The 11417-nt window shown below is 42.6% G+C and overlaps 1 protein-coding gene across 8 annotated transcripts in view; it reads right to left on the minus strand.

The window, feature by feature from the left end:
• The window catches only part of LOC121685016 (Kv channel-interacting protein 2-like), a 133155-nt gene continuing 121738 nt past the window's right edge, over positions 1 to 11417 (minus strand). For 5 of the 8 annotated variants that reach the window (XM_042065252.1, XM_042065250.1, XM_042065248.1 and 2 more), the window contains 7 exons: positions 4846 to 4970; positions 4482 to 4551; positions 4142 to 4212; positions 3376 to 3483; positions 3155 to 3259; positions 2595 to 2657; positions 1 to 2381 (listed from right to left, as the gene is read on the minus strand). In XM_042065252.1, the coding sequence (XP_041921186.1) occupies positions 2334 to 2381; positions 2595 to 2657; positions 3155 to 3259; positions 3376 to 3483; positions 4142 to 4212; positions 4482 to 4551; positions 4846 to 4970 (590 nt within the window). In that variant the 3' untranslated portion in view covers positions 1 to 2333. Of the gene's footprint in view, positions 2382 to 2594; positions 2658 to 3154; positions 3260 to 3375; positions 3484 to 4141; positions 4213 to 4481; positions 4552 to 4845; positions 4971 to 5982; positions 6082 to 7273; positions 7555 to 11417 lie in introns of those variants that run through there. The other 3 variants (XM_042065247.1, XM_042065245.1, XM_042065251.1) reach the window with 2 other exon arrangements.

An 11417-nucleotide genomic window follows, 5' to 3' on the forward strand; every position in this document is an offset into this window, starting at 1 on the left:
TAGAATGGTGCATAACATACTATGCATAGCAGTTGTGATTTTTATTGTCTATACAAAATATACATGTTTTTATGTAATGCAACCAGTTGAGGCTAGCTCACTAGACACAGTTGGTACACCAGGTTATTAAGTTTATCATTGCTCTAGACAGTACATGCGAATATAGACAGGTACCACTTTGGGTAGGAATGGAGTTCTGCTACCAGCAATTAGGACCAAATATCGATATCCATCCATGCCACATCAAAAATAAAAAGAATATCAAGTTAATTTTACATAGAAGAGGGTGTGACCAAATTAGTTCAGTACAGCACTCAAGGCACTGCAGTAATAATGTGTTATTTTTAATGTTGTATTCATGGTGATCTTCATTGCAAGTGTGTTGATATGTATATATGCTTGGCATCGAGTCTAGTGGTGAGAGCTAGACTGGGAATACAGCACTTCAATTATCCATGTGTTAAAAAATAACAATCGGACCATGCCAAAAGATATCAAATCAGGACCTCTTCCTGCAGCAAGCTCATGTTGAAATAAGGCGACAGCCTCACATAACTTGCAAAAGAATCATACAAACATTAAACTTGAGTGCCAATAATTACCGGTACTTCATAGGCTTAGGGTCAAGAATTACACAAAGGAGACACTGGAAGGCTTGGGACAGTGAACACAACCACAGTGATCCAGAGTATGTGCATCACCAATGTTCTGCACCCTGCTGACCACAAATGAATACTCTGTAGGGATAGACATGACACACTCTATCTCATTCTGTCAACTGATCATTGGTTCTTGTAGATCAATTCTCTGGATGACATTATAAATACTTCAGGTCACAGTTGATGAAGGGACATTATTGCTTGTGTTAAACTAGCCCATCTATCTTCTACACGTCCCTTTTTAACTGCTTGGGAAATAAATAAAATATAGAAATACAAATTACACTACCAATAAAGATTTGTATGCACCCTCCCTCCTCCCACCCCATCTAGATGTGTACTTCTGTAATGGTCTTTGTAAAATACATTACTTATTATAGTGGCTGTCTGTAGTGTGGTGTCAGTAGTAATCTCAACTGGAAAGAGAAAACAGTGCCAGTCCCTTTTCCCTATGCTTCTGAATGGGAAAAGTAAAAGATCCACCTTTCCTACTGCTGATGTGACCCCTTCTAATTCTCCAAGCCAGGCCCCATTCCATCACAGAATACACTGAGATGTGTGATGGTAGCATGTTAAGGAAGGGATCAGGGAAAACTGACTAGAGCCTTTCTCTTTGGTGTTTGATGGGAAAATAAACTTGGAGGAAAGATGGCTGCTCCTTTTGACAATGCGTTGCAACATACTAACGTCCATCCCAGGCCTTAGCCAGAGGGAAGGAAGCCCCTCTCTCTATTCAAACTAGATCACACTCATCAGTGTGTCCATGACATCATCTACTGTATGGTACAGTCGAGTATTACATGGCAGAGTGAGGACACTATTATTTCACATGTTCACTCCCATTCTAGATACAATACAATTAGCTAAGAAGATTGGCTGGCTATGGTGAGACATTTGCCCACAATGCAATTAGCCATGTGTTGAGTTTATAACCGGAAGTTGTCTGTGAGGGCACAGAGAGAAACAGTCAGCATACGACAGCTAAAGATTTCAAGGCCCAAACTGGAGACTCCTCTGGAATGTAATCATTTCTGCCCTACTAACCGCTGCGGACTGGTCAGCTAAGTTACTTTATGGCAAGTGAGTGAGTGGTGGTTGGGTAGGTAGCCTGGGATTCTGAGTGACGGCAGTAGAGCCTTACACAACCTTACAAGCACAACGACGACAGCAGACGCTAAAGGGGAGCGAGGCACCAGTGTGGACACACATAGAGCAACAGACAGGCTTTGGAGTATCTCGGTAAATAGATAAGTGTGGACTAATTGTGACATCATGCGGTAATAAAATCAGTTTGTTGTTGGAGGGTCGTTGTCGTCGTCGTCACAATGCCCAGTCGCCACATTTCCAGTCATCTTCTGGTCTTCCCATATACACGCATCTTTCTGTCTTGATCACCCCCCTACACACACACACACACACATACACATACACACACACACACACCCTCCCAGACTGGGACTGTATTTCGAATGAGTCAACACAAGAGCTTCCTCAGAACATGATGAATGTAAAATAACAAATGTGTGTGTCTATAAGCCAGCCCCACTTTTTTTCAAGTGTCTCTAGGAAAAAAGGAATGACATTGGAGGATAAGGAGGCCAGTTGTGGGGGTCCTTAGGCCAACATGGAGTCCAGACAACAAGGCCTTGGGGTCCCCTCCACCAGTTGACCCTCCTAAATGACATTGTCAAACAGCTGCATGGACTGCATGATGTTCTCATCCTGAGGTGGACAGAAAGAACACATTGACAAGAGAAGACATTATTAACAGCTCTGCTAATCCTTCACTTCATAAAGAGAATTACTTATTTAATATGGGATTTATTTTAGTGCAAATTAGATACTGACAAAACACCCACAGAAAAATTATAGGTGGAACCAACCAAAATAAGTCTGATCAAAATTTTCTTGTAAAATAAATGGATTCATTCCTACCTTTTGGCATGACTCAATGAACTCTTCGATAGTGACAACACCATCTTGATTTCGATCCATTTTCTAAAGAGAGGAACAGTAAGAGAAAGCTATAATTACTTCAGGGTAAGTTTAATTTAATTTAACTTTGTGTGCAAAAGATGACAATGTTTTAGTGCTGCTACTAATGGAAATCGTTAGCTTATTAGCAACGGATTAATGGAAAATGTAAGAAGGAAATGGAAATATGAATAAATTATGTTACACACACACACTTTGTGTTGATGTTAGGCTATAACACTGGGGATGTGTGAGTGCAAAATAGTAGCAACACAAGAATTTTGAGTAGCTAAGGATCCGTGACTAATCTGTTTGGATGTAAAAAAAAACCCTATTCATATGCCTCAAGGCAGTCCTCGGGTATCAGAGGAAATGTGGCTTAAATTGAGGAAAATATAAAATCTCAAGATATGTATACCTAACCTCTGAATGATTTCTGTACAGTATAAAAATACATTCTGGAATTAATTGGATGAATCAGAAAAAAATATGAAGATATTATATGAAAATATAATGATAACCTGAAAGAAGTTCTCCACGTGTTCCCTTGGAGTGTCATCTTGCATGCAGGGGTAGGTGTACTTTCCCATCATGTCATAAATTGATCTCATAATGTCCATCATCTCCTAAACCAGACAACCAGACATCCAAAAAAGGGGGTAGGGGTGGAGGGGGACTGTGAGCACAGATCACTCATCACACACAATAATCCAGGCTTCAAGGGGCTGGGAAAGAGGCCTACCTCTTTGGTGATACAGCCGTCCTTATTGAGATCATAAAGGTTGAACGCCCAGTTTAGTCGGTCATTGATTGACCCTCTGAGGATAATCGAAAGACCTGCAACAAAGTCCTAAGACAGAGGACAATACAGCATTAAAATAAAATCCCCAGAGACACAACACAATACAGTCCTGCTCAGCCCAATAATTACTGGACCTGGTTGACCAAATGCGATAAGCTACTCAGTGTTCCTCAAAGTTTCATGGAATTTTGAGAAAGTCTTTGGGCTTAATGAGTTTTATTTTATTTTAAAATGAGACATTTTGGTGTTAGTAAACAGCAAGAAAAATAATAAAAGGGGCATTGGAAAATTTATTTTTTGTAGAAAAATTGAGCCAAGGCATTTTTCTGATGCATGAAATGCACACCCAAGAAATCTTGTTTCCTGTTTGACTTCCCTACAAAAATACAACACTTTTAAAAATAATTTGCTAACCTTGCTAACCATAACAATTCCCAGTGGAGAGTAACACATTTCTTTCCATCTGTCAGTTATCATATTCCCAGACCAAGAGAAGTCAGACAACCTGCTGCATCTGACTTAGTTGAAATGAGCGGCTCAACGGCTACAACGGCTTATTACTGAGTGACATGGAAGTGAATACATTAGCAGATACTGCATGTCAGAGTTTCTAAGTGGAGTCCAGATAGAGACTTGTACCATTGAGTTGTGTTTGTGTGGTTTTCAAGCTCCAAGATAACATGTAATGTATATAAATGATGCTTACCTCAAAACTAACTGACCCATTCTTATTTGTGTCAAATGCTTCAAACAGGAAATGTGCGTATGTACTTGAGTCTGGAAGAAGAAGAGTCCTAATTGCATATTTATTGCATTTTGGCTATTAAAAATAGATAACATAAAAACAATAACATTAAAAGGGTACATCAGATACAGCAGGTATCTATTCCACCTAAGATGTATATTTTAAAACAGAGCCTAGGGTAAAATGGATATGATGCAGTAAAAATGAAATGATGTAGTGTTCCATAAAATCGGTCAGGTCAAAGACATTTGGTGCAACCGTGAGAGAAATTGTGTGTTTAGTGTGTTTGTGCGACACTAACCTCCCTGGGGGAAGAACTGAGAGTAGATGTGTTTAAAGGTTTCTTCATTGACCACACCACTGGGGCACTCCTGCAACACACACACACACACACAGAGAGAGAGAGAGCGAGCGAGAGAGAGAGACAGAGAGAGAGAGAAAACGTTTTATGTACGGTAAATAAAGCATTATAGTTAATGTGCTTATTTCACACACACACAGACACACACATATTAGATAATAGCATATAGCATATAGAGATGTATATAGATATATTGGTTAGATACAGTGCTATGTATCCAACCAAATTATTGACGTGCATGTTGTAAACATAATGGATAAAGCATAAGAGCATGAATTACAATTCCATTACAATAAAGACATACATTTTTGAAGCCTCTGTAGAGAACTTGAAGCTCCTTCTTGGTGAACTTCGTCTGCTCCTGTAGTTTGTCCAGACCCTCTGGCCGATGGCACACCGTGGACAGTTCAAAGTCATCCTCAATGCTGTCTGTTAGAGACACAAAAGAGTCTAAATGAAGGTCATGTCCACAGCATACATAACTGCATTTGTTTTTCAAACAATTACAGTTACCCAATCCATACACAATACATATAATATACTATTCACATTGAGTATATTTATTTATGTATATTAAATAAGCTAAAAGAGAATAACAACATGAGGTGGATGAATGAAATTCACGTCCAATCCTACAACCTGTAGCATACACCAAAGTAATGTCCACAGATAATGATCCTTTGAGAATACATATGTTGTACTGCTTTTCATATAACAGAATACCGACCAACATGAATCAAGAAAGCAATCCACCAGAGAAGTATTCAAAGAGAGCAGAAAGGGCCATCATAACACATAAGCACATAAGCATTCACTCTCATCTCCTTCCCAAGGACCACTTTGCAGCTTCTAAGTCCCCTGCAATGCACACAGTGCAAGCATGGCACTCAACATTATGTCTGGCACCTGAGACCTGAGTTCCTTAATCCTCCACCGACTCCACTCCTGGGGGGAGAAATGGCTGAGCCCTCAGCCCCTCAAGCATCACTTTGATCCAGTTTCATCAGTCTCAAACACTATCCTCCGACCCAGGAGGCAGGTCTGAGACATGCTGTGCATTGTTAGCACCATGTATATTCTCACCTGATGTGTGCGGCATTTGTTTTTCTAAAGATACTTGCTTGGATATTTGAAGTGGCACGCATGAGACATTCTGATTCAAGTGTGCACAAACATACTTAAATATGTGTGTGAATGTATGTGTGTATTGCCCGTATTTATATATGCATGTGAATATGGGCACGAGTGCGTGTGTAAAGAGGGAAGGGTACGCAAGACTTTGCGTGCATATATTTATAAATATATTTCTCTGTGTGTGCGTGTGTGTGTGTGTGTGTGTGTGTGTGTGTGTGTGCTTGGCTCAGGGTAGAGGGGGACAGTCAGGGGGACACAGACGGGTGGTACAGAGGAGTAGTGCGTGACAGAGCAAAGAGGCACTTGCTTTCAGAGACTGAGGGGGCGGCGCTGGGCCGACAGCAGGGCAGCAGTTTGAGGAATCTCTGTTTTATGGTTTTTTTGCTTTGGCTGGAGGGAGCGTTACCTGTGAAAGTCACCAACCACAACACAGATATTAGACAAAGAGACACAGAGGAACATACACAAGAACACCATCATAGTCACCCTCCAGGTGCACAGTCGTGCAAACAGACAAGCAGTTGAGAAGACCCAACAACGATAACATTTGTTTCTAGCCAAAGAATCCTAGTTAGTGAGGTTAGTGCAGGTGGACATAATAGCCTAATTAGTTGACCTGGATATTCATAGATAATCATGTGCATCTGATGTGCACAATGCTTTAATACATCAATTGTACAAATATGTCCATGAGCTTTGCTCTTGAATTGACTCTTTGTTGAAAAAGCAGTTCACACTCACACGCGCATGCTGAAATGCCAGCATACACAGTACACCCACCAGAAACCCACACTTGCAACCTGAGTGTGTGTTTCATCCTGTCGGAGAACATGCGGGAGGAGGCAGCATGCAAGACAAGTCTCTCTGAAGCATCCACACAGACGTTTGCTGACCTGGCTCATCAACCTTCTTCCCAGTGGTTTCCATCACAACCCCCAACCACAACCACAACCACAACTCTAATCAGGCCATGCACCGCAATCACACAGCCGTATGGTGGCAACCTTTATGACACCACCCTGAGATCTGACACCATGGCTTTGAAGGGCAGCCGCACATTTCCCATTTGACATGTGTCCTTGCAACATGGGGGTAGCCGTTGGAGTGATTCTTGGCTGATCTCTGATTACCGCCAGTCAGCAGTTACTTTGGCTCTGGCCCCTTGCACGCTCCACCAAGCAGACCCCCTTCAGGAAGTAAACACCCCACCACCAGACCCCCAATCACCAGCCCTTGTGCGCGACTCCAGGGTGCAAACGCTAGCTCTCGGACCTGCCCGGCCCTTTCAGTGCAGATTGAATGCAGTTACTGTATGGGTGAACAAACGGAGCGGCGGACAGAACAGAACACTTTACAAACATGGAAACAGAATCCATGAGTCACAAGCACGGAGAACAAAGCACCAAGATCACAGGTGGATGCCCTTGACCTTCATGCCACAAATCATGTCAAAGAAATCACCACATTAAGCTTTCATTAACACGAACGACTGCAATGTAGTCCACACAGTATAACTGAGAAAGGAGAGCAGTAGTAGTGTCTCTCTGCTGTTCGGTGGGTGAGTACGCTGACGTTGGAGACGTATAAGGAGCACTTACTCTTGCCCTTGTGCCTGTGGGGCAGCAGGCCTCGCACACTCCTAAGCACCGCTCCAGCAGTCTGAGGGATGAAGGCCATCACCGCGGTGACCTGGACTTCGCTCCGTGCCAATTGCTTCTCTAAACGCACACTATCCGTTTCACGCTCTCCTCTTCTTCGCTCTCTCTCTCTCTCTCTTTCTCTAGTCTCACCTTGAGCTCTCCCTTTGCTCTAATCTGTCGTCAGGAGCCTGTATTTATCCTCTTTTGGGATGTTCCTCTTCCGCTTCTCTCTCTCTCTATCTCTCTGTCTTTTGCCCAGTCCCTCCCTGCACCCTGGCTCTGTGGTCAGGTCCCACCTTGGTCACGTCACTTGGAGTCGGACCAGCCATGTCATGGGCAACTAAGCACCAGATTTATGTTTCCGGCCATCCAACTGAGCCCTAGCCTCCGGCCTGAGGGTGAGTGTATGTGTGTATGTGTGCATGTGTGCGTGTGTGTGTGTGTGTGTGCATGTGTGTGTGTGTGTGTGTATGTGTGTGTGTGTGTGTGTGTGTGTGTGTGTGTGTGTGTGTGTGTGTGTGTGTGTGTGTGTGTGTGTGTGTCTGTATGTGCGTGTGTGAGAGTATGTTTATATCAATTGGTGTGGCCAAGCTGATTTGACGAGCAAGAGAAATGGTCTACAAAGGCTCCACTGATGTTAGGCATTTACCTCCATCATTAAACAATGCTTGAAAACACATTTTAATTCCAGTAAAGCAGAATACTGACTGGTATGAGAACAGTAAGAAAAATACCTCTTGTTTTCCTCTTGGTCCTACAATATATCTTTGGCAGTGTGTGTGGTGTTGTAGTAAAATAAAACTGAGGAATCTTTTTGCACTTGTCCACTTCACTACATAAGCCTTTCAAGGCCACACTTCCAGGCTCTACCATTATAATCCTCCTGCTACAGGAGATCACCTAATGTCATGGGCAAAATGATAACTATTTGGTAGAAGGCTTTTTTGTTGGATTGGTCAAAAGAAAAATAGATGTTTTTTTTTTTATTCTGCTTCAATTATATTTTCAAGGATCCACGTGCAATGAAATGTGAATGTCTTTTCTTCTAAAAAAAACTATAATACTGAAAGCAGGTAGCAGGCTTCCTTACACTTATTTTACAGCTTGCTACCTGCCTTCAGTAGTAGAGAAAGACTGGCCTTCATTCCTGGCCCTGAAAGAGCTTTGAGGGAACAATGCTCAACCTCAATAGATTTCAGGTGAATCACTGGACCCACATGCCTCTGTTCTGCATGAGAAATCTGGATCTAGTAGGAACATGATTCATGAGTTCAGTCTGTTAGAAATAACTTATCTTAATAATAATATTCAATAATAATTGATTATTGAATTCAACAATAATAATATAATTCAACAACAATAATTCATCAAGAGTATTTGTAAAAAAAAAAAATGAAGTTGCATGTGTCTTATATGACATCCACAAGTGAGGGAGGATCTTTTTCCCCCAATACACAACACACCATGTAAACTGCACTGAAAGATTTTGGAAACCAGGTCAGGGTAATTAATCACTGTTGATCAAACTCAATGCTTAGGGGCTGGAATAAAGGACCAACTCCATTTTAAATGATGAAGAGAAAGCTTTGGCTTTGAGAACAGAACAAATACAAAGAGTCTTCACAAGAGGGAAAGAGAAATGATAGCCCCATCAGAACATGAAAAGAGAAAAGAACAAAATATACTGTAGGAACAATAATAACATTTAACAAATATTATTCAATTCACACGGTGAATGTAATCTGACCTCACCAAATAAATAAATATTTCCATAATTAGCCAGTAATTGGCACAAATTTACTCGCCTTTCTTTGAAATGACAGGGTGATTTGGAGACGACATGAAAGCCGACCTAAGGCACTCTTAAGTCAACTATATGAGTGCTATGTTAGCGTTGCTGTCAGACCCAACCATGGTGCTGCCCTACTTACGAAATTAGTTTCTCAACATTCATAAAAACGCTTAAATGATCAAATATTTCTTAATGTATCTGCCATGTTCTTTTGTGCTAGTTAAAAAAAAAAATTCCAGATCAATCACTATGTACATCAAACCAAATTTCTACAATGACCTGACAAAAAATCAATGAACTTCAGTGATCCCTGCGGAAGTTGCAAAAGTGCACCGAGTGTTGCATCACTTTTCTATATCAGTTTTTGTTCTGTTTGATATCACACATCCTGTCCTTCTGCTGTAAATAACTTCAGCAATAATGATGGCCCTTTACCTGCCACTACGTCAGAAACACCTGCAGCAACCTTTACATCGCACAGCACTCAGGAGAAAGTTGTGTGAGCTATGAAGAGTGAAGAGGCTTTCAAGACTTTTAATGGCAGCCCACATCATCATCTGCATCTACTTCTTACACACCTGGGTCTGCTACATTCATTCATTACAAGACTGCCATGTATACTTTACTATTCACTCTCACTAAGTCTATACTATAGTACTACTATAATTAATATGCTATTTGATCATACATCCAGGGTTTAACAATATCCTTATTTAAGTATACTACCAGAATTCTCAGATATGTAATCTCTCTCTCTCTCTCTCTCTCTCTCTCTCTCTCTCTCTCTCTCTCTTACCTCCCGTGGAGAAGTCAATCAAGCCCAGGAAGTGGAGGAGCTTGAGTGAGCTGCAGATGACCAGCAGGATGCCCACAGTCTGCAGCCCCTCCATCTCCCACTCCTCCCTGAAGAAGAGCAGCATCTCGAGCTTCCCCTTCTCCTCTGTCCTCACCGATCCTCACAGCCCCCTCGCCCCCAACGCCCCCCTCCCCCTGGGCTTCACTTCACAGCCCTGGAGCCCCGACGACACGGTCACACCTTCACACAAGTTCTGCGAAATGTCCTAGCCTATCTTCAGGTGTAAAACCTTTTTTTCCCCTTTGATTGTTAGTTTGTTTTCTTTTTCCTTCACGATTTTTTTTTAAAATCTCTTTCTTTTTTTTTTTTTTGGGGGGGGGGGGGGGGGGGTTCTGACACCCTTCTCTTGCCGTCTCTCTGTCTTTCTTTCCTCTCTTGCAGTTATCAATTTCTCACAGCGTGCTGAAATGTGTCATGTGTTGACATCCGTCCATTTTGCCTTCTCCAGTAGGTGGCCTGAGCACATGCCTGCGAGTTGACAGATGGCGAGCGTGAGGTCAGGGGGCCCTGAGCTGCCCTGTCCGTCCCTGCCCGGTGAGAGCCTCTGGGTCCCCTGATGCACCGGTGGTCACTCCCCGCAGGTGAAGAAATGGATACATCACCAATTTGGTTCACCTCATACTCCCTGGTTCATCTGCATCTACTTCTTACACACCTGGGTCTGCTACATTCATTCATTACAAGACTGCCATGTATACTTTACTATTCACTCTCACTAAGTCTATACTATAGTACTACTATAACTAATATGTTATTTGATCATACATCCAGGGTTTAAAATATCCTTATTTAAGTATACAGCCAGAATTCTCAGATATGTAATATCTCTCTCTCTCTCTCTCTCTCTCTCTCTCTGTCTATCTCTTACCTCCCGTGGAGAAGTCAATCAAGCCCAGGAAGTGGAGGAGCTTGAGCGAGCTGCAGATGACCAGCAGGATGCCCACAGTCTGCAGCCCCTCCATCTCCCACTCCTCCCTGAAGAAGAGCAGCATCTCGAGCTTCCCCTTCTCCTCTGTCCTCACCGATCCTCACAGCCCCGTCGCCCCCACCGCCCCCCTCCCCCTGGGCTTCACTTCACAGCCCTGGAGCCCCGACGACACGGTCACACCTTCACACAAGTTCTGCGAAATGTCCTAGCCTATCTTCAGGTGTAAAACCTTTTTTCCCCCTTTGATTGTTAGTTTTTTTTTTTTTTCCTTCACGATTTTTTTTTAAAATCTCTCTTTTAATAACTCTCTTGCAGTTATCAATTTCTCACAGCGTGCTGAAATGTGTCACATGTGTTGACATCCGTCCATTTTGGCTTCTCCAGTAGGTGCCCTGAGCACATGCCTGCGAGTTGACAGATGGCGAGCGTGAGGTCAGGGGGCCCTGAGCTGCCCTGTCCGTCCCTGCCCGGTGAGAGCCTCTGGGTCCCCTGGTGCACCGGTGGTCACTCCCCGCAGGTGAAGAAA

This window comes from Alosa sapidissima, chromosome 16 (assembly GCF_018492685.1).
Source record: "Alosa sapidissima isolate fAloSap1 chromosome 16, fAloSap1.pri, whole genome shotgun sequence".
Lineage (NCBI taxonomy): Eukaryota > Metazoa > Chordata > Actinopteri > Clupeiformes > Clupeidae > Alosa > Alosa sapidissima.